The following is a 24,368-nucleotide window of genomic DNA, read 5'->3' as shown; positions in this document are numbered from 1 at the left end:
GTGCTGTGGATAAAGGGGAACCAGTGGATGTATTGTACTTAGATTTCCAGAAGGCATTTGATAAGGTGCCACATCAAAGGTTATTGCAAAAAATAAAAGCTCATGGTGTAGGGGATAACATTTGCGCATGGGTAGAAGATTGGCCAGCTAACAGGAAACAGAGAGTAGGCATAAATGGGTCACTTTCTGGCTGGCAAGATCTAATGAGTGGTGCACCACAGGGATCAGTGCTGGGGCCTCAACTTTTTACAATTTATGTAAATGACTTAGATGAAGGGACCGAAAATCTGGTTGCTAAATTTGCTGATGACACAAAGATAGGGAGGAAAGTAACTTGCGAAGAGGTCATAAGGGGGCAAAAAAGGGATATAGATAGGTTAAGTGAGTGGGCAAAGACCCGTCAAATGGAGTATAATGTGGGTAAGTGGGAAATTGTCCACTTTGGCAGGAAGCAAAAAAAGGAAGCATATTATCTAAATGGTGAGAGATTGCAGAGCTCTGAGACGCAGATAGATCTGGATGTCCTAGTGCATGGATCGCAAGAGGTTAGTATGCAGGTACAGCATGTAATTCGGAAAGCTAATAGAATGCTACTGTTTATCACGAGGGGAATTGAATACAGAAGTAGGGAGGTTATGCTTCAGCTATACAGGGCATTGGTGAGACCACATCTGGAGTACTGTGCACTGTACTGGTCTCCTTATTTCAGGAAAGATGTAAATGCATTGGAGGCATGACAGTGAAGGTTTACTAGACTAATACCTGGAATGGGCGGGCTGTCTTACGAGGAAAGATTGGACAGGCTGGACTTGTATCCGCTGGAATTTAGAAGAGTAAGAGGTGACTTGATTGAAACATATACGATCCTGAGGGGTCTTGACAGGGTGAATGTGGAAAGGATGTTTCCCCTTGTGGGAGAATCTAGAACAAAGGATCACTGTTTAAAAATAAGGGGTCGCCCATTTAATACAGAGATGAGGAGAAATATTTCCTCTCAGAGGGTCATGAGTCTTTGGAACTCTCTTCTTCAAAAGGCAGTGAAGCAGAGTCTTTGAATATTTTTAAGGCAGAGGGAGATAGATTCTTGATAAGCAAGGGGGTGAAAGGTTATCAGGGGTCGGTGGAAATGTGGAGTAATCAGTTCAGCCATGAACTTATTGAATGTTGGTGTAGGCGCGAAGGGCCAAGTGGCCAACTCCTGCTCCTAATTCATATGTTTGTATAGAATTCATGCTGAATAATCAATGGTTATAGTTAGGAGCCAGTGCCAAACTTTGATTAATCAGATGTAGCCATCATTCCTGATGCGTTGCTGCAGGTGGAGATGTTGTCTCCTGGAATGTTAAAGTAGGTGCATGTTGCTGTTATAAATGATACTTGTGAGAAGTCAGAAAGTGGACGGACTGAACAATCAAAATTAACCAACAGATTTTCTCTTACTGCTTTAATATATTTCTTTGCATAGTAGTTAAGCATAAAGCAAACAGAATTCAAACATTCAGTGCAGGGAGAGCTAGTGACAGCTAACTTGGCAAGAATTGGAGCTCACAAAAAAAAGAGCCTGCAGGTGAGATCATGGTGAACAGAAAAGAAATTGGAATTTTAGCATGTAGGAAGTCCCTGCACCAAGTATCACAGTGAAGGGTTCTGTTGAAAGATCATCAATCTGAAATGATAACTGTGTTTCTTTTTCCACAGATTCTGCCAGACCTGCTGAGTATTTCAGCATTTTCTGTTTTTATGTCAGTGAGGAACCTAGGTTGAATTTAATAAGAGAGCCCGGAGCAAGACAAGAAGAATTAAGAGGGAAAAACAAACAGCCGGATAGAACCCAAACTGATTTCAACAAAAAACATTAAGAAATAGAGCAAAGAGATGAAGAGACTGTTAGCCAGTGCATATGGGTCCTGGCTGAATTGCTGGCTGTTCTGGAAAACTCCCACTGAAGTTACTGAAGTTAACCCTGGGGACGAGTGACCATCATATGATAGAATTCTTCATCAAAATGGAGAGTGATGTAGTTGATCCTGAGACTCGGGTCCTGAACCTTAGTAAAAGAAACTACGAAGGTATGAGGCGCGAGTTGGCCATGAGGATTGGGAAACGTTACTTAAAGGGATGATGGTGGATAGGCAATGGCAAACATTTAAAGTGCGCATGGATGAACTGCAACCATTGTTTATCCCTGTCTGGTGCAAATGTAAAACTGGAAACGTAGCCAAACCATGGCTTACAAGGGAAATTAGAGATAGCATTAGATCCAAGGAAGAGGCATATAAATTTGCCAGAAAAAACAACAGACCTGAGAATTGGGAGCAGCTTAGAATTCAGCAAAGGAGGACCAAGGGATTGATTAAGAAGGGGAAAATAGAGTATGAGAGCAAGCTTGCGGAGAACATAAAAACTGACTGTAAAAGCTTCTATAGGTATGTGAAGAGAAAAAGCTTGGTGAAGACAAATGTAGGTCCTTTACAGTCAGAAATAGGGGAATTTATTATGGGGAATAAAGAAATGGCTGACCAACTAAATGCATACTTTAGTTCTGTCTTCACAAAGGAGGACACAAATATCATACCAGAAATGTTGGGGAACACAGGGCTTAGTGAGAGAGAGGAACTAAAAGAAATCAGGATTAGTAGAGAAATGGTGTTGGGGAGATTAATGGGATTGAAGGCCGATAAATGCCCAGGGCCTGATGGTCTGCATCCCAGAGTACTGAAGGAAGTGGCCCGAGAAATATTGGATGCATTGGTGGTCATCTTCCAAGAATCTATCGACTCTGGAACAGTTCCTACAGATTGGAGGGTAGCTAATGTAACCCCACTATTTAAAAGGGGAGGGAGAGAGAAAGCAGGGAATTATAGACCAGTCAGCCTGGCATCGGTAGTGGGGAAAATTCGAGAGTCCATTATCAAAGATTTTATAGCAGAACACTTAGAGAACAGTGGTAGAATCGGGCAGAGTCAGCATGGATTTACGAAAGAGAAATCATGCTGGACAAATCTACTAGAATTCTTCGAGGATGTAACTAGTAAAGTTGATGAGGGGGAGCCAGTGGATGTGGTTTATTTAGACTTTCAGAAGGCTTTCAACAAAGTCCCAGATAAGAGATTAGCATGTAAAATTAAAGCGCATGGGATTTGGGGTAGTGTATTGCGATGGATAGAAAATTGGTTGGCGGACAGGAAACATAGAGTCGGGATAAGTGGGTCTTTTTGCGAATGGCAGGCAGTGACTAGTGGGGTACCGCAGGGATCGGAGCTCGGACCCCAGCTATTCATAATATACATTAATGATTTAGATGAGGGAACTAAATGTAATATCTCCAAATTTGCAGATGACACAAAACTGGTTGGGAGGGTGAGTAGTGAGGAGGATGCAGAGAGACTTCAGGGTGATTTGGACAAGTTGAGTGAGTGGGCAAATGCATGGCAGATGAAGTATAATGTGGATAAACATGAGGTTATCCACTTTGGTAGGAAGGCAGATTATTATCTGAATGGCTATAAACTGAGAGAGGGGAATTTGCAGCGAGATCTGGGTGTTCTCGTACACCAGTCGCTGAAGGTAAGCATGCAGGTGCAACAGGTGGTAAAAAAGGCAAATGGTATGTTGGCCTTCACAGCGAGAGGATTTGAGTACAGAAGCAGGGATGTCTTGCTGCAATTATACAGGGCCTTGCTGAGGCCACACCTGGAATATTGTGTGCAATTTTGGTCTACTTATCTGAGAAAGGATGTTCTTGCTATAGAGGGAGTGGAGCAAAGGTTTACCAGACTGATTCCTAAGATGGCGGGACTGACGTATGAGGAGAGATTGAGTCGGTTAGGATTATATTCCCTGGTGTTCAGAAGAGTGATGGGGGATCACATAGAAACCTATAAAATTCTGACAGGACTTGACAGGGTAGATGCAGGCAGGATGTTCCCGATGGTGGGGGACTCCAGAACCAGGGGTCATAGTCCACGGATATGGGGTAAACCTTTCAGGACTGAGATGAGGAGAAATTTCTTCACCCAGAGAGTGGTGAGCCTGTGGAATTTGCTACCACAGAAAGCAGTTGAGGCCAAAACATTGTCTGTCTTCAAGAAGGAGTTAGATATCGCTCTTGGGTCTAAAGGGATCAAAGGATATGGGGCGAAAGCCAGAACAGGCTACTGAGTTGGATGATCAGCCATGATCATAATAATCAAAGGGCCAAATGGCCTACTCCTGATCCTATTTTTCTATGGTTCTATGAGTCCATCAGAACAGCAGTGGATTTTCATGGCCATCAATTTACAAATGGAACAGAAAATTTTCCTGTAAAATTTCACACCTTAGAAGTAGCCAGAAGTTGCACATGGTTAGGGCCTTCTGTAGAATCAGGTCTATTTCTGTATCTTTCCCCTCTGTGTTGCTCCAAGTATGGACCCCAATCAGGAGCTGATGTGCAAGCAGCAGAGATTTTCTGTGAAAGGAAAAGTGAAATGTTTAATCATTTCTGCCGAATTTTTTAATGACCATTAACATCCAACGAGAAAAAAACCCAGATCCAACTCAGATTATCCTGCAGTTTGTTACAACAAGGAAGTGAAATTGTGGAGGAAGGTTCGGGTGGTCCTAATGTTTAATAATGGGAAGAAATCTCACTCAGGGATTTATAAATGTTGGGGGCTAAATTCGATCGCCCCTGAAACTGGGCTGAGGATCACAATGTGTGATTAAACCACACTGGCTCAATGTGATGCAGGCAGCACATCAACTTTATTTAGTTTGCTGATGAACATGATTGTATCATGCAGCCAGCACTAACAGTGTTGTGGATTGGATGCACAGATCAGCAGTGGCCTGAAATCGTGAGAAGCCTGCACCAGTTAAACTAGCCTTCATCCCTTAAAGGGGAGATGCATTGTGACTATAGTAGGTACTGGAAGATGTTCTACAACTGATTTTGAACTGGGAAATACTCAACAGTGGCACAGCATGGGAGAGAGTGTTCTCCAAGGTTTCCCAACACTGCACTGGAGGAGGTGGAAAGAAGGAGGTATGTGCTGTATTCACAGGCAGTCACAAGTCACACACACACACAAGGCAGTGAGAGCTGATAACCATGGAGGCTGATGCCAGGAGTCAAACCACGAGGACCTAGCTGCAATGTCGTAAGAAGTTTAATGACCTCACATGGCTCTCACATGAATTGTCAAGATAAGCGAATGTATTTTCAAATCTCGTATTCGACCAACTGCACCACCAGCCTCAGCCATTTCTCAAATCACCTCATCCTCATCACTCAACTGCTAAAAATTTCTATCAATCAAAACTCATACCTGACATCCATCGCTTCACTTCACCCTCACAAAGTTAGCACTGTTGCAAACTTCACATTCACGACTCACAGCTTACACAACTATTCACTCATGACAGACACATCACCCAAACACACTGTACCACACTCACTGACACACTTCCCTCTCTCTTGCAGGGCAACTGGAGGCAGCAGGAGCTAACCAGAGGGAGACAGGTGTGCCTGCATATCCTAACTCCATGGAGGAGACAGTGCTGGCCGTTATTGGGACAGGAATTGCTGAGGCTGTGGCCCAGCAGTGGGGCTGAAACCATTGAAGATGACGATTTCCTCAGATCTAATCCAACTTCACAACTCCCACTTCCTCCTCATCCCACAATATCTTCTGATTTACAAGCTGCAGATGGTGTAAACATTCACCTCATAATATTCTCCACCCTCCCCCGCCACAATCTTACCCTTGTGCTATTATCCTTTCAGATACACAGTGGCGCAGTGGTTAGCACCGCAGCCTCACAGCTCCAGCGACCCGGGTTCGATTCTGGGTACTGCCTGTGTGGAGTTTGCAAGTTCTCCCTGTGTCTGCGTGGGTTTCCTCCGGGTGCTCCGGTTTCCTCCCACAAGCCAAAGACTTGCAGGTTGATAGGTAAATTGGCCATTAGCAATTGCCCCTAGTATAGGTAGGTGGTAGGGAAATATAGGGACAGATGGGGATGTGGTAGGAATGTAGAATTAGTGTAGGATTAGTATAAATGTGTGGTTGATGGTCAGCACAGACTTGGTGGGCCAAAGGGCCTGTTTCAGTGCTGTATCTCTAAACTAAACTAAACTAAACTAAACTACTGCCTGGCCAGGCAGTGGCAAAGGTGAAGACACAACATCCCTCAATTTCACACTCGCAGCCACCAGCTCAGATACTAATGCTGTGTGTAATGTAAAAGATAGCACAGAGGGTGGAATTGCATGTGGAGAAGCATCAGGCACGAGTGGCCTTCTGCCAGGGCGGGGGCACAGGTGCCAGTTTTCCAGAGGGTGAGGTTGCCCATGGATTCAGATGAGCACTTCCATGGGGCAGCCTACAGAATAATGCTGATGGGTAACTACAACAAAATACTGAGAACATTGGGAAGCTGCCAGAATCCCTGTGGTCAATGTCAAGAATCATGGAGGAGTCCAGCATCAACTTAGCACAGGCCTTTGTGCAGAGCTTCCATTTCAGTGGTTAACTCCATTAGCATACTTGTGGATCCAACCATGATGCAGCATCGATTGGCTGATGTCTCAGCTTCCATTGCAGCATAAGCAGCAGCCACACAAGCTCAGATTGGTGTCATCATACTCTGGATACCAGTGTACAAAGGACTTTGCAGGGTATCACAGCCATTCATCAATCTGTACTCCAACAGATTACTAGGATTGCTGAGGCTCCAGTCCAGGGGAGTGGCAGTTGCTCCGTGGTGCATGGACCTGCTATCCTCTCTCAGGATTCATCCTCCCATCACTGACACTCCACCAATGCTCTTGCTCTCCCTATCTACCAGTCACACCAGACGACTGCCAGCCATGCCGAGATGGTGAATCCAAAGCTGGGCCTTCCAAGCCCAGAGTTGCTCGAGGTCGTCCTGCAAGGCCATCTTCAGTCTCCCACAGAAAGTCAGCAGTTTTCCACCAGCCATGCTACAGCTACTGGATTGTGTAGAAGCACTAGAACAGGCAAAGGTAAACAGAAGACAGGCACTAAGGAAATGCACTAGGGTGATTAGTTGATGTTTGCATGCAATGCGGCATGATTTTGTTCATAAATTTGATCTAGAATATTTACTTTTGGAGCGGCTTTTACTTTTGCATCATAGCCATGCAGACACTGTGATGGTCAGTGCAGAGAGAAGGTAAGGTGTGGGATGGTGAATGAATGGGGAACTGGATTTGCAAATACCAGTATTGCACTTGGATAAGTTCTTCACAGACAGCTTGGCCAGAAAGGGGCTGTCCAGGTTGCCTCTTCCATTCCTCTACTTCCTCCTCCTCAGCTGTTCACCATGTAGCTGGTGGCAAAGGCTGTGCCCTCATGATGATGAGGTTGTGCAGCTGCTAGCAGACCACCACAATTCTTAACAACTGCTCTGCTAAGTACTGCAGGGCTCCTCCTGAGGAGCCCAGGCAGTGGAAGCATTATTTCAGCAAGCCAATGGTCTGTTCTATCACATTTCGTCCGGCAGCATGACTTTCATCTTATGCATCTTGTGCACTTGTGCGTGAGTTACACACCAGAATCATGAGTCATTAGCAGATAGGTCTTGTAACCCAGTAACCACCCTTTGGTTTGCTGTGGTGGCTCAAATGCAGATGGCACAGCAGACTGCCACAGAATGAAGGCATCATGCCTGCTGCATTGACCTGCACGATTCACAGCCTATGGTCACACACCAGCTGGATGTTGAGGGAATGGAATCCCTTTCAGTACCGATACTTGGCAGAGTTGACATGCGGCACCCACAAAGCAACATGTGTGAAGTTAGTGACATCCTGCAATCCTTGCAAAGCTGCGTATTCACTCCCCCCACTACTCCCTATCAAGATAGAATGAAATGTAGACAGTTATCTTTGAATACAGAGCCTCAGTGACCTCCCTGACACAACAGTGGGCAACAAACTGAGATGTTGCAAATATCTAGGAGCTAGATGCATAACAGTTCATTGCCACAGTCACCTTGGCAGCCACTGGCAATGTGGTCCTTGCCCTGCTCTGAGGTTGCAATTGTGGCTGCAGCAGTCATCAAATTTCAGTGAGGACACCCTTACTGAAGAACAGATATCTTACACATTATTCCTCACTGAGGTTCAGGTAGGTGAACTGAACAGTTTGGGTAGATATGGTCTCCTGCTGACAGTCTTTCTCCCCCTCCTCCCCTCCCTCTTCCAGCAGCTTGTCCTGTTCTGTGTGCCCTCTGCTCCTGCTCCAAGTCATGCTGTATTCTCAGGGGAATGGTTACTAGTGCTCCCATGACTGCCAGCAAGTGGTTTGTGCAGAAGCCTTGAATTCAGGAAAATGTCCTTCAGAACCTGTCACATCACTCCCTATTGACTTTAGTAACTTTAAACAAGTATAGCAGGTATCAAACACTTGTAGAGGTGTACCGAGAGCTTGAAGTAATCATCCAGCAACTAAATGGCAGCGCTGACATTAAATCAGCATTACATACTGATTGCTGTCATGATCTGCTTCTTCTTCATATTTCTGATAGATGTTCTCTGCATGTCTGCTAACACCCTCACCAATATGGAGTTCACCCAAGTGTGTGCGTGCACTGCAATTGCCATTTTGGACCTCTGAGGGAACTTGTGGCACCCAGAAGGCATCTGAGTTATGATCACGTGGAGAGTTTGGAAATTAATGGAGAATCCCAGAATTACTTCAGGAAGTAGTCGGATGTTGGAATGTATTGCTTTTTATTGGAACAGAGCACTGACGTGTGCAGAGAGTGTGGATTCCCAGCAGCACCTCAATAGTTCCTGAGAGAGGTGGACATTTCCAGTTTAAGAGGGCTGGGTGATAATGGGAGGTTTGATATATTCTCACAGTCTCCTGGAGTTATTCCTCATCGTCCAGTGAGGGTCAGCAAGAAATTAACAGAATTTTGCAATTTGCCTCAATTTGTCTTTTCACTGTTTTTTGCTCCCCCAGGGGATAGTGTGATTAAAGGTGGGGGAGGGGCAGGATATTGTGTGATTGGGCATGAGGGAAGAGACAGAAGATTGGTCATGAAGGGTGGAGGAGGGGCAGGAGATTGTGTGACTAAGGGTGAGGGAAGGGTAGGAGATTGTTTGACTAAGGGTGGGGGAGGGGTAGGGGATTGTATGACTAAGGTTGGGGGAGGGGCAGGAGATTTTGTGACTAAGGGTGGGGGAGGGGTAGGAGATTGTGTGACTAAGGGTGGAGGAGGGGTAGGAGATTGTGTGACTAAGGGTGGGGGAGGGGTAGGAGATTGTGTGAGGGGCCTGGGTTAATGGGGTTCAAGACTTCACCTTGCCTGGATGGGGTGAACTCAATGGACCAGATGGTCTTTCCTGTTCTTTTCCTATTTAAGTTGTAAGTATGAAAGCTCATAGAAAGGCACAATGGTGAACTCACTGAGCTCCCTCTGTGTGGTTCATGTATTTCTGGTTAACCTGTATTATTAAAACAAGTATGAATGTTTTGACTATTAATGTTCCAACATTCACTCTTCAGCATTAGGCACAGATTGTCATTTCATCACTGCACCTTTCAAGCTGTCACTGTTAGTGTGTTTATCTATCTAGGTGTGATATTCTGGTTGTTTCCATCCATTCATACACAGAAATTTCGGTAAACTTTTGCAGGATTCTGCCAGGCCCATTCCTCCAATCCCATCCTAATCGATCCAATGAATAACAGGGTATATGGGGGTCATTTTGGTGGGTTTGGGTTGGAAGGTGACATTAAACTGAAACAAATTCAAACCTGAACCCAACACGCCTCAAACTTTCCCACTTCAGGTTTTAATGGAGACAAGTTGGGTCGTGGGCGACCAATTCACTCTCGGCGGTGGGTCGCCCAATGAAAGACTTTAAGGAACTGCATGCCTCCATTATACCATACTTACCATTTTAAACTTATTATTCAGTAGCCTTGGGAAATCTGGCAGGTAAAAGGATGTGAGAAAGGTTGGATCCATGAGGTATGTACCGTTACAGCACTGCATATGGCTTTGGAGTCATAGAATCATTTACGACACAGAAGAAGGCCATTCGTCCCATGGAGTCCATGCCGGCTCTCCACAAAGCTATGCAGTCAGTCCCACTCCTTGGCTCAATCCCTGTAGCCCTGAAAGTCTATTTCCCTCAGGTGTCCATCCAACTTCCTCTTGAAGTCATTGATCATCTCCACTTCCACCATCCTTGTGGGCAGTGAGTTCCAGGTCATTATAACCCACTGCATAAAAACGATTTCCTCATATTCCCCCTGCATTTTTTATCCAAAACCTTTAATCTGTGCCTCCTAGTTCTTGCACCATTAGTTAATGGGAACAGTTTTTCCTTGTCTAACTTACCTAAGTCTGTCATAATTTTGTATACTTCTATTAAAATTTCCCCTCAATCACCTTTGCTCTAAGGAGAACAAACCCAGCTTTTCCAACCTAACCTTGTAACTAAAATTCTCCATCCCTGGAACCATTCTGGTAAATCTCCTCTGCACCCTCTCACAGAACCAGAACTGGACGCAGTACTCCAGTTGGGGCCTCACCAGATCTTTTTAAAGGTTTAGCATAACTTCCCTGCTTTTGTACTGAATGACTATTTATGAAGCCCAAGATCTCATATGCTTTAAGAGCCATTCTCAATATATCCTGCCACCTTCAATGATCGATGCACATGCACCCCCTGGTCCCTCTGTTCCTGCACACTCTTTAGAACTGTGCCATTACCTATACTGCCCATCCCTTTTCCTTCTTCCAAAATTCATCACCTCATACTTGTCAGTATTAAATTCTATCTGCTACCTCTCTGCCCATTCTGCTCGCCTATCTCTGACCTGTTGCCGTTGGTTCACATCATCCTCACCATTTGCCGCACCTTCAAGTTTGGTGCCATCAGCAAATTTTGAGTTTCTACTCTGTATTCCAAGATCCAAGTCATTTATATATAGCAAGAAAAGCAGTGGTCCCAGCACTAATCCTTGGAGAACACACTGTCTACCACCCTCTAGTCTGAAAAGCAACCATTTACTACTACTTGCTGTTTTCTGTCCTTAAGCCAATTTTTATCCAATTGGACACTAACTCTTCTATTCCATGAGCCTCAATTTTGTTAACCAGCCTTTTATGTGGTAACTTATCAAATGCTTTCTTAAAATCCATATAAACAACATCCACCACATTGCCTTCATCAACCTTCGCTGTTACTTCATCAAAAAATCGGAGGAGCAGAAGTGTATTTTCCCTGCCCAGGAAGCTACCTTGTAAATCACCTCCTTCCCCCAGCACCAGCAATCTGTCCAATCCCTACTCCCACCTCCACTATCACCAACACCACCGATAACACCCACCCTCCGGCCAGTGAACATTAACCTGGAGCTACTGCGTTTATCCCATGATCACATCCCACTGCATCACCAACTCACATCCTGCACCATGTAAAAGACTGCAGGACATATGGGAAGCCCATACTTCCAAGTTTTCCATCTGTAACTCCTCCCCCTGGTCCAAATGCACTGTTTGGTAAATACTGGGCTTCTCAAAATCAGGAGCTCACTGTCAGCATCCCCATCAGTGTCAGAAAATGCTGCATTTGTGCTGTAAATAAGATTGAATCATGGCACAGAATTTTTGGTCTGGCATTTCATGTCATTAAGACCCCTGTCATGCAGACCCTCCACCTGCCACGAATGAGGCACATTAAATTTGTTAAATGAACATTGATTTGAAAACTGTTGCTGAAGTGAAGAAAGGACTTGTTTAAAAAAGAAATCCCCAGGCCCTTGGCTGGAAAGACATCTGCATATTAACAGACAGTGCTTGTGGAGACAAAGGGGTTACTTTCCTTATTCAATTTAATTCACAATGGACTTTGAGCACCAGACATTGAAGGTGAGGGAGCCCAAATTTCAGGATGACTGCTGGGATGGCCGAATCCACAAACAGACATGGTCAGACCAGCTGCTCACGTGACTAGCCTGCTTGGCAACCTGATTTTTCTGAATTGTACAAAGAGTTTTGAACAGGAAAAAAAGGCAGTATGCTCCTGGACTGTAGAAAACCTCTGCTGTCTGGCTCTCCCTCTCTTTCTCACAGATCTCCAAATCCACTGAAGACTCATAAACCCCAAGAGTCTGCTACAGCGAACAAGGTTTAAGAAGAATATTGGGCCCCAACAAAGACTCTCCAGTGAGCTCGAAGAAACGTAACTAAAACCCTCTTCAGAGATTGTCTCAAACTTTTCCACTTTATTTTTCTTCTGCTCTTTTCTGTCTCTATCTGCATGTGTGCATCGCACATGCACGCTAGTGTGGGTGCTTTGTGTATCCGTAGGCATTACCTAAATTAGAATTTAAGTTTAAGTTTAAGACATTTCAACCTTTCTTCTTTAAAACTAAGAACACCTGCTTGTGCTGGTTTCTTTGCCTTACAATTGGAAAGCGGTGAACAAGGATTCACCAAGAGGGAGCTAAAAACACGGTGTGATTAAAATTAAACCCTATTATGGTAAGACCAGGTGAAAGCTGAAAGGGAACCCCAGACCCCTTTCTCACCTAGTCATTACACCCCGTTAAAGATGCAATTTATGGTCCTGACCTTGGTGGCCAAGAAAGGGAACAATTGAAATTGTGGAGAGTCACTCTTGCAGGAAGTAGATTGTTCCTAGAGGTTTCTAAATTTTAAGTTTTTTCTTACTTTTCCTTTTTGTCTTTTTTCTTTCTTTCCCTCTTAATACAATCTTTTTTCTCTCACTTTATTTCTCTTACTGTGTCTAATTTGATTCAAATTCACCCCCATTTCCTTTCCTGTCATTCACTGTTTCTTTCTCCAGCCTTGGTAAAGGAGATAAACCAGCGGACCCGATGGTCAGGAGGTCCCAGATACCCCGTTGATCTCACTAAATCGCATTTCCAGCAATTTATGCAGCAAATATAGTTCATTCTGAAGAGTGAGGAAAACAGTCCAATTCTCAGCACTCACTGTGAGATGTCCTGTTCCAGCAAATACTGGCCCTTTGCTTTAGTTTTCAACCCACTTTTGAATGCATGTGTGTGTTTATCATCCTTCGTATTCAAAGATGACTACAATATCAACTGGTATTCATTGAGTTAAGTTCCAGCTGCAATGTGTTCGATGATGATTAATCAGCCCAATTTGAGCGCAAAAAGATCTGTTGCATGTTGGATACATGTATTGTCATTGTGGTAAAGGTGCATGCAGTCTGGACTTGCAAAACTCATGTTTCCTAGTGGCCAGCGTGACTCTGTTCTGTTCATAGGAGTTAGTGCCTTTGCTAATGAGACTGCACCAAGTAGAGTGATCCTGTGTGAGGTTCTCCCATGTCACAGGGCTGATGTTGACATTCTTCAGTGAGACCTTCAGGGTGTCCTTGAAATGCTTTATCTGGCCTCCATGTAACCGTTTCCCTTCAATTAGCTCACCATAGAAGACGTTGGTGTAATGACACAATTTCAAAGTTTGCAGATGTTTCGAAACTTGGCAGCATTGTGAATTATGAGCACGATAGTGTAAAAGTTCAAAAGGACATAGACAAGTTGATGGAATGGGCAGACTGGTGGCAGATGAAGTTTAATGCAGAGAAATGTGAAGTGATTCATTTTGGTAGCAAGAACATGGAGAGACTATATAAAATAAAGGATGCAATTCTAAACGGGGTACAGGAACAGAGGGACCTGGGTGTATACGTGCATAAGTCATTGAAGGTGGCAGGACAGGTTGAGAGCAGTTCATAAAGCATACAGTATTCTAGGCTTTATTAAAAGGGGCATAGAGTACAAGAGCAAGGATGTTATGTTGAACTTGTATAAGACACTAATTCAGCCTCAGCTGGAGTATTGCGTCCAGTTCTGGGTGCTGCACATTAGGAAAGATATGAAGAAATTGGAGAAAGTGCAGAAAAGATTCACGAAAATGGTTCCAGACATGAAGAACTTCAGTTCTGAAGATAGATTGGAGAAATTGGGACTGTTTTCCTCCGAAGGCTGAGAGGAGATTTGATAGAGGTATTCAAACATGAGGGGTCTGGACAGAGTAGATCGGGAGAAGCTGTTCCCACTTGTGAAATAATCAAGAAAGAGAGGGCACAGATTTAAAGTAATGGGTAAGAGAAGCACAAGCAACCTGAGGAAAACCTTTTTCACACAGCAAGTGGTTAAGCTCTGGAATGCATTGCCTCAGAGTGTGGTGGAGGCAGGTCCAATGAAGCATTCAAAATGAAATTAGGCTGTTTTATGAAAAGGAAGAATGTGCAGGATTACGGGGAGAAGATGGAGGAATGGAACTAAGTGAATTGCTCATTTGGAGAGCCAGTGCAGACATGGTGGGCTGAATGGCCTCCTTCTGCACTATAACAATTCTGTGATTTTGTGATTCATGAATACAATGTTGATAATGAGAAGGTCATTCTTTGCACACACCTTCAGCAGAAGAAGGCTTTTGCCTTTGCCGTTGCTGTTGCTGTTACCAACTCCATTTCTCCCTCTAATTCCCTCCCAGGTCTGATGATCTGTGCCAACTCTGACATTGAAAACACCGAGGACGATGAGTTTGTCTGAACTTCACACTGCAGCAATCAAATATTCCAGCTATTCATAAAATTTATCGTTCACCTCTTCAGGATTTGTCATCGTAGGTTCTTAAACACTGACAATGGTGGCATGATTGTTCCCTGTAAGGGAAAGTCATAATGTCATGAGTCGGTTGTTAGTGCCTTTTGGAAGGCTGGCAAATTTGGAGATGAGGTTGAACTTGATAGCAAACCCTACTCCTGCTTCACAATACTCTTCGCTACTGCAACCACTTCAAAAGAAGGTGTATCAAACTCCAGCTTTGGTAATTTGCCCTTCATCAGTTTGACGAGTCTCACTTAATGCTGCAATGTGAATGTTGTAACTGGTAAGTTATCTTCAACCAGGATTGTTCATCTGTCTGGTCTGTCTGCTCTGGCATACTCCATGGACATTTGAGTTTCCACGTGCCGATGGAAAGCGGTGTTACCTTTGCCTTCTTTACACTTGTTCGACCGCTATAATGGGATCCCTGTCTGTCGCGGTAAACTGGCCAGGATAGGTGAAGCAAACAATGTTTAGGGCACCTTTTCTAGTCCTTCCTCATGCCATGGAGGTGAGCAGTGCAATCCTGAAGAGGGCAGCTCAGTTGGTCAGGGAGCTGCCAAAGTTCACCACTGCTGCAATCTGGTAAGAGGCAACCCTATGGCCTGAGTTGCCTGTATACAGAGTTAAAGCAACAGCTTTCAGTGTCTCCTCATCTGCTGCTACGTCACTCCTCCAACACCACATGACTTGAAGTCTAGATGATGAATGAGTTGTGGAATGATGTCATGACGTATGCATCAAATAGATTATCGTGAGGGAGATTTGCACTGCTTCAACCTCACTTTCTGGTGCAGGCATATCTGAATCCATTGGCAAGACAAAGTCCAGACGGCTACAGCTGATTCTGGGTGCAGTGGATGCACCATTCACGACTCCTCAGATACTGTAGCAGTTTGTGTCCATATACAGCAAGACCTTGACAGCATTCAGACTTGAGCTGATAAATGGAAAGTTACATTCATGCCACACGAGTGCCAGGCAATAGTCACCTCCAACAAGAGAGAATCCAACCATCTTCACCTGATGGTCAGTGGCATTACCATCACTGAATGCTCCACGATCAACATTCTGGGGGTTACCATGAACCAGAAACTGAACCGGATCAGCTATATAAGTACCTTGGCTGGAAGAATGGGTCAGAGGCAGGGAATTCTGTGGCGAATAACTCACCTCCTGTCTCCCTAGTGCCTGACCAGCATCCAGAAGGCACAAGTCAGGAATGTGATGGGATACTCTCCACTTTCCTGGATGAGTGCACTTCCAACAACACTCAAGAAGCTCGGCACCACGCAAAACAAAGCAGCCTGCTTGACTGGCACCCCATTCACAACATTCAACATTCACTCCCTCCACCACTGCTGCACAGTGGCAGCAGTGTGTACCACTAACAAGATGCACTGCAGCAACTCACCAAGGCTTCTTAGACAGCACCTTCCAAACCCATGACCTCTACCACCTGGAAGGTCAAGGGCAGCAGATGCATGGGAACACCATCACCTGCAAGTAGACTTCTAAGCTATATACCATCCTGACTTAGAACCATAGAAAAATGTTGGCACAGAAGGAGGCCATTCATTCTGTCGTGTCCATGCCAGCCAAAAAAGCCACCCAGTCTAATCCCACCTTCCAGCACCTGGTCCGTAGCCTTGTATGTTACAGCACTTCAGGTGCATGTCCAGGTAACTTTTAATTGAGTTGAGAGTTTCTGCCTCCACCACTGTTCCTGACAGTGAATTCCATACACCCACCACCCTCAGGGTGAAAAAGTTTTTCCTCATTTCCCCTCTAATTCTTCTACCAATCACATTAAATCTGTGCCCCCGGTAATTGACCTCTCCACTAGGGGAAACAGGTGCTTCTTGTCTATCTAGGCACCTCATAATTTTGTACGCCTCAATTAAGTCACTCTTTAGCCTCCTCTGTTCTAAGGAAAACAACCCTAGCCTTCCCAATCTTTCTTCATAGCTGCTTTCGAGCCCTGGCAACATTCTTGTAAATCTCCTCTGTACTCTCTCCAGAGCAATTATGCCCTCTCTGTAATGGTGGGGTGACCAGAACTGTACGCAATACTCCAGCTGTGGCCTAACCAGCATTTTATACAATTCCAGCATTACATCCCTGCTTTTGAATTCTATACCTCGGCCAATAAAGGAAAGCATTCCATATCCCTTCTTCACCACTCTATCTACCTGTCACCTTCAGGGACCTGTGGACATACATTCCAAGGTCTTGTACCTCTTCTGCCCCTTTCAATATCCTCCCATTTATTGTGTATTCCCTAGCTTTATTTGCCCTCCCCAAGTGCATTACCTCACACTTATCCAGATTGAATTCCATTTGCCACTTTTCCACCCACTCAACCAAACCATTGATATCATTCTGGAGTCTACGGTTATCCTCTTCACTATCAACTACACAGCCAATTTTTGTGTCATCAGCAAATTTCCCAATCATGCCTCCTACATTTAAGTACAAATCATTAATATATACCACAAACAGCAAGGTACCCAACACTGAGCCCTGTGGAACGCTGCTGGAAACAGCTTCCCATTCACAAAAACATCCATCTACTACTACCCTTTGTTTCCTGTCCCTCAGCCAATGCTGGATCCAATCTGCCACATTCCCCTGTATCCCATGGGCTTTCATTTTACTGACCAGTCTGCCATGTGGGACCTTGTCAAATGCCTTACTAAAGTCCATCTGGACCACATCCACTGCACTACCCTCGTCAATCCTTCTTGTTACTTCCTCAAAAAACTCAATTAATTTAGTAAGACCTGACCTTCCCTTAACAAATCCAAGCTGACTATCCCTGATTAATCCATGCCTTTCTAAGTGGTCGTTTATCCTGTCCCTCAGAATAGATTTTAACAATTTACCCCCCCACTGAGTTCAGACTGACTGGCCTATAATTATTTGGCCGCTTCCTCGCACCCTTTTTAAACAATGGTACAACCTTCGCAGATCTCCAATCGTCTGATACCTCTCCTGTATCTCATGAAGATTTGAAGATGATCCTCAGCACATCCGTTATTTCCTCCCTGGCTTCCTTTAACAACCTGGGATGCAATCCATCCGACCCTGGCGATTTATCCACTTTCAAGGATGTCAGACCCTCTCGTACTTCCTCTCCTATTACGCTGATCATATCTAATATTTCACACTCCTCCTCTTTAACTACGATGTCTACATCAACCCTCTCCTTCGTGAAGATAGAGGCAAAAAAAATTAACAATCCTGTCCACATCTTCTGCATCCATGCATAAGTTCGCTTGTACACTTCTGATAGGCCCTACCATTTCCTCTTGCTGTTAATGTACTGTGAAAACATCTTTGGGTTTTAGAGTCATAGAGAGATACAGCACTGAAACAGGCCCTTCGGCCCACCGAGTCTGTGCTGACTATCAACCACCCATTTATACTAATCCTACATTAACCCCATATTCCCTACCACATCCCCACCTTCCCTCAATTGTCCTACCACCTACCTACACTAGGGGCAATTTACAACAGCCAATTTACCTATCAACCTGCAAGTCTTTGGATGTGGGAGGAAACAGGAGCACCTGGCAGAAACCCACACGGTCACAGAGAGAACTTGCAAACTCTGCACAGGCAGTACCCAGAACAAAACCGGGGTTGCTGGAGCTATGAGGCTGCAGTGCTAACCACTGTGCCACCCTTTAGTCTATTAATATTTTCACTGGGTCTGCCAGATGGTAATACTCCAAACTTTGCAGAGGAATATTTCCTTGATTTTACCTGCCAATAATTTTTCATGTCCTCTATTTGCTTTTCTAATTTCCTTTTTTACTTCACCCCTGCACTTTCTATACTTCTCTAGGCTTTCTAAAGTATAAAGTATTAATATTTTTGTGATCGTCATAAGCTTTCTTTTTCTGCTCTAACTTACCCTGTAAGCTATTAGATAACTAGGGGCTTTAGATTTGGCAGTACCACCTTTTATCTTAGTGGGGAAATGCCTACACTGTGCCTGTAGAATTGCGCTTTTGAATGCCTCCTACTGGTTTGCCACTGATTTTCCTTCAAGTTGCCGTATCCAGTCCACTTTTGCCAGGTCACCTCTCAGTTTCTTAAAATTTGCCATTCCCCAATTTAGAACTTTTACTCCTGTTTTATCTTTGTCCTTTTCCATGATTATGCTAAAACTTACTGTATCATGGTCACTATCTCCAAAATGGTTACTTCCTCCACTTGCCCAGCTTCATTACCGAAGACTGAATCTAGAATTGTGCCCCCTCTCGTTGGGCTTGTTACGTGCTGGCTAAAAAAATTATCTCGAATGCAGTTCAAGAATTTTGTCCCCTCTGTGCCCTTCACACTGTTTGTATCCCAGTTGATATTGGGTAGTTGAAATCCCCAACTATTATTGCCCTATAATTTTTGCACTCAGAAATTTACCTACACATTTGTTCTTCTACCTCCCTCTCACTATTTGGAGGTCTAAAGTACACTCCTGGTAATGTGGCAGCCCCTTTTTTATTTCTGAGCTCCACCCATATGGCCTCATTTAATGATTCATTCAGCATATCATCCCTCCTCAAAGCTGTTTTTGATTCCTTAACTAATAATGCTACACCCCCTCCTTTTTTATCTCCCTTTCTATCCCGTCTGAAAACTCGATATCCAGGGATGTTGAGTTGCCATTCTTGCCCCTCTTTAAGCCATTTGGAACTATAGTGCAGTTCCTTCACTATCGCTGCGTCAAAATCCTGTAACTCCTTTCCTAACTGCACTTTGGGTGTACCAACACCACATGGACTGCAGTGGTTCAAGAAGACGGCTCATCACTGCCTTCTCAAGGGCAATCAGGGATGGGTAATAAATGCTGGCCTAACCAGTGATGCTGACATCCATGAAAGAATTTTTTAAAAACACTAACAATGTTAATTTACACCATTTGTCCAGGGTGCCTGATGATGTTTTTCCAAAGAAACAATTTCCATACCTGGCACAAGGTGGAACCCTCCGACTGGGAAACTCTCACAATGGCAACAATGGGGATCCACATAATACAGAAGATTATCATACACCAGCCAAGTGCTATTGCCCAGACAGGGTACTCAACAGGTCCATATGATGGTGGAACAAATGTTGCTAAGGACCAGATTAAAATTGCCTGAATGAAATAATTGCAGAAAACAAGGTCAGGTACAGAATGAGATAGATTAGCTACATCTTGAATATTTTCAATTTAAATCATTAAAAGATGTAACATTTTCTTACTGCCAGCAAACACGGAGAGATAAAAACCCAACACACTCTGAACCACAGCCAGAAGAGCCAATTCCTTTCCCCAATCATCATCTCAATGTCCTTGATGAATCTGTTTATCCCTGTGAACAACAAGAAGGAAGAGAGACACAATCAATTGGTTTGTGTTGTCTTCAGGGCAGCTTGGAGTGAAGATGTTTGAGTGACGTCCCCATCAGCAATTGGCAGGAAAATGACTGCAGCAAAATTTACCCCAATACGAACCAGCTGTAACCCAGCAAGAACAAGGAGATAAAAACAGAAAGTGCTGGAAATACTCAGCAGGTCTGGCAGCATCTGTGGAGAGAGAAGCAGAGTTAAAGTTTCAGGTCAGTGACCCTTCTTCAGAACTGGCAGATATAAGAAATGTTAAAGATTTTAAGCAAGTACAAAGAACAAAGAACAAAGAAAATTACAGCACAGGAACAGGCCCTTCGGCCCTCCAAGCCTGCGCCGATCCAGATCCTCTATCTAAACATGTCGCCTATTTTCTAAGGGTCTGTATCTCTTTGCTTCCTGCCCATTCATGTATCTGTCTAGTTACATCTTAAAAGACGCTATCGTGCCCGCGTCTACCACCTCCGCTGGCAACGCATTCCAGGCACCCACCACCCTCTGCGTAAAGAACTTTCCACGCATATCCCCCCTAAACTTTTCCCCTCTCACTTTGAACTCGTGACCCCTAGTAATTGAATCCCCCACTCTGGGAAAAAGCCTCTTGCTATCCACCCTGTCCATACCTCTCATGATTTTGTACACCTCAATCAGGTCCCCCCTCAACCTCCGTCTTTCTAATGAAAATAATCCTAATCTGCTCAACCTCTCTTCATAGCTAGCGCCCTCCATACCAGGCAACATCCTGGTGAACCTCCTCTGCACCCTCTCCAAAGCATCTACATCCTTTTGGTAATGTGGCGACCAGAACTGCACGCAGTATTCCAAATGTGGCCGAACCAAAGTCTTATACAACTGTAACATGACCTGCCAACCCTTGTACTCAATACCCCGTCCGATGAAGGAAAGCATGCCGTATGCCTTCTTGACCACTCTATTGACCTGCGTTGCCACCTTCAGGGAACAATGGACCTGAACACCCAAATCTCTCTGTACATCAATTTTCCCCAAGACTTTTCCATTTACTGTATAGTTCACTCTTGAATTGGATCTTCCAAAATGCATCACCTCGCATTTGCCCTGATTGAACTCCATCTGCCATTTCTCTGCCCAACTCTCCAGTCTATCTATATTCTGCTGTATTCTCTGACAGTCCCCTTCACTATCTGCTACTCCACCAATCTTAGTGTCGTCTGCAAACTTGCTAATCAGACCACCTATACTTTCCTGCAAATCATTTATGTATATCACAAACAACAGTGGTCCCAGCACGGATCCCTGTGGAACACCACTGGTCACACGTCTCCATTTTGAGAAACTCCCTTCCACTGCTACTCTCTGTCTCCTGTTGCCCAGCCAGTTCTTTATCCATCGAGCTAGTACACCCTGGATCCCATGCGATTTCACTTTCTCCATCAGCCTACCATGGGGAACCTTATCAAACGCCTTACTGAAGTCCATGTATATGACATCTACAGCCCTTCCCTCATCAATCAACTTTGTCACTTCCTCAAAGAATTCTATTAAGTTGGTAAGACATGACCTTCCCTGCACAAAACCATGTTGCCTATCACTGATAAGCCCATTTTCTTCCAAATGGGAATAGATCCTATCCCTCAGTATCTTCTCCAGCAGCTTCCCTACCACTGACGTCAGGCTCACCGGTCTATAATTACCTGGATTTTCCCTGCTACCCTTCTTAAACAAGGGGACAACATTAGCAATTCTCCAGTCCTCCGGGACCTCACCCGTGTTTAAGGATGCTGCAAAGATATCTGTTAAGGCCCCAGCTATTTCCTCTCTCGCTTCCCTCAGTAACCTGGGATAGATCCCAACCGGACCTGGGGACTTGTCCACCTTAATGCCTTTTAGAATACCCAACACTTCCTCCCTCCTTATGCCGACTTGACCTAGAGTAATCAAACATCTGTCCCTAACCTGAACATCCGTCATGTCCCTCTCCTCGGTGAATACCGATGCAAAGTACTCGTTTAGAATCTCACCCATTTTCTCTGACTCCACGCATAACTTTCCTCCTTTGTCCTTGAGTGGGCCAATCCTTTCTCTAGTTACCCTCTTGCTCCTTATATATGAATAAAAGGCTTTGGGATTTTCCTTAACCCTGTTCGCTAAAGATATTTCATGACCCCTTTTAGCCCTCTTAATTCCTCGTTTCAGATTGGTCCTACATTCCCGATATTCTTTCAAAGCTTCGTCTTTCTTCAGCCTCCTAGACCTTATGTATGATTCCTTTTTCCTCTTAGCTAGTCTCACAATTTCACCTGTCATCCATGGTTCCCTAATCTTGCCATTTCTATCCCTCATTTTCACAGGAACATGTCTCTCCTGCACGCTAATCAACCTCTCTTTAAGAGCCTCCCACATATCAAATGTGGATTTACCTTCAAACAGCTCCCAATCTACATTCCCCAGCTCCTGCCGAATTTTGGTATAGTTGGCCTTCCCCCCATTTAGCACTCTTCCTTTAGGACCACTCTCGTCTTTGTCCATGAGTATTCTAAAACTTACGGAATTGTGATCACTATTCCCAAAGTACTCCCCTACTGAAACTTCAACCACCTGGCCGGGCTCATTCCCCAACACCAGATCCAGTATGGACCCTTCCCGAGTTAGACTATTTACATACTGCTCTAGAAAACCCTCCTGGATGCTCCTTACAAATTCTGCTCCATCTGGACCTCTAACACTAAGTGAATCCCAGTCAATGTTGGGAAAATTAAAATCTCCTATCACCACCACCCTGTTGCTCCGACATCTTTCCATAATCTGTTTGCATATTTGTACCTCTATCTCACGCTCACTGTTGGGAGGCCTGTAGTACATCCCCAACATTGTTACCGCCCCCTTCCTATTTCTGAGTTCTGCCCATATTGCCTCACTGCTCGAGTCCTCCATAGTACCCTCCTTCAGCACAGCTGTGATAGCCTCTTTGACCAGTATTGCAACTCCTCCACCCCTTTTACCTCCCTCTCTATCCCGCCGGAAGCATCGATATCCTGGGATATTTAGTTGCCAATCATGCCCTTCCCTCAACCAAGTCTCAGTAATAGCAATAACATCATACTGCCAGGTACTTATCCAGGCCCTAAGTTTGTCTGCCTTACCTACTACACTTCTTGCATTAAAACAAATGCACCTCAGACCACCAGTCCCTTTGCGTTCAACATCTGCTCCCTGTCTACTCTTTCCCTTAGTCACGCTGACTTCATTATCTAGTTCCTTATAGGCTTTAGTTACTATCTCCTTACTGTCCACTGACCTCCTCACTTGGTTCCCCTCCCCCTGCCACATTAGTTTAAACCCTCCCCAACAGCGTTAGCAAAAGCACCCCCAAGGACATTGGTTCCAGTAAAGTGGGGTTGGGGCAAGAGATAACAAAAGAGAAGGTATTAATAGGACAAGGGCACAGAATAGCTGACCATGGATCAGGAGCAGGATCAAAGGCAAACAATATGTTAATGGTGTGCTAAAAGACAAAGCATTATTACAGATAGGGTGTGAATGGACAGAAAACTGAACAGCCACTAGCACAAACATGAAAAAAACAGTGGGTAGGTGCAGTAGCAACAAAACAAACAAACTAAAATAAAATAAACACAAAAAGGAAAAGAAAAAAAGAAAAAATAACTCAAGATAAAAGTAAAATGGGGGGCCCGTCATGCTCTGAAATTATTGAACTCAATGTTCAGTCCGGCAGGCTGTAGTGTGCCTAATCTGTAAATGAGATGCTGTTCCTCGAGCTTGCATTGATGTTCACTGGAACACTGCAGCAATCTCAGGACAAAGATGTGAGCATGAGAGCAGGGGGGAGTGTTGAAATGGCAAGCAACTGGAAGCTCGGGGTCATGCTTTCGGACTGAGCGGAGGTGTTCCACAAAGCGGTCACCCAGTCTGTGTTTGGTCTCCCCAATGTAGAGGAGACCACATTGTGAGCAGCGAATACAGTATACTACATCGAAAGAAGTACAAGTAAATCACTGCTTCACCTGAAAGGAATGTTTGCGGCCTTGGATAGTGAGGAGAGAGGAGGTAAATGGGCAGATATTAGACCTGCTGCGATTGCAGGGGAAGGAGTGGACCAGGGTGTCGCGGAGGGAATGATTCCTTTGGAATGCTGACAGGAGAAAGGAGGGGAAGATGCATTTGGTACTGGCATCACACTGGAAGTGGCAGAAATGGTGGAGGATGACCCTTGGATATGGAGGCTGATGAGGTCGAATGTGAGGACAAGGGGAACCCTGTCGTGGTTCTGGGAGGGAGGGGAAGGGGTGAGGGTAGAGGCGCGGGAAATGGGCCAGACAAGGTTGAGGGCCCTGT

General features: G+C 44.6%; 1 protein-coding gene across 1 annotated transcript in view; it reads right to left on the bottom strand.

The window, feature by feature from the left end:
- Positions 1-24,368, bottom strand: part of LOC137377786 (sodium- and chloride-dependent neutral and basic amino acid transporter B(0+)-like) — a 111,040-nt gene that overhangs the window by 7,980 nt on the left and 78,692 nt on the right. The window contains exons 12-14 of the mRNA XM_068047845.1: positions 19,890-19,999; positions 19,612-19,782; positions 4,319-4,450 (exon numbers count right to left, since the gene is read on the bottom strand). Coding sequence (XP_067903946.1) covers positions 4,319-4,450; positions 19,612-19,782; positions 19,890-19,999 — 413 coding nt within the window. The remainder of the gene's footprint in view (positions 1-4,318; positions 4,451-19,611; positions 19,783-19,889; positions 20,000-24,368) is intronic.

The sequence above is a fragment of the Heterodontus francisci genome, chromosome 15, assembly GCF_036365525.1.
Source record: "Heterodontus francisci isolate sHetFra1 chromosome 15, sHetFra1.hap1, whole genome shotgun sequence".
Classification (NCBI taxonomy): Eukaryota; Metazoa; Chordata; class Chondrichthyes; order Heterodontiformes; family Heterodontidae; genus Heterodontus; species Heterodontus francisci.
The sequence above is the reverse complement of the archived record's forward strand: the minus strand, read 5'-3'. Positions and strand labels throughout refer to the sequence as shown.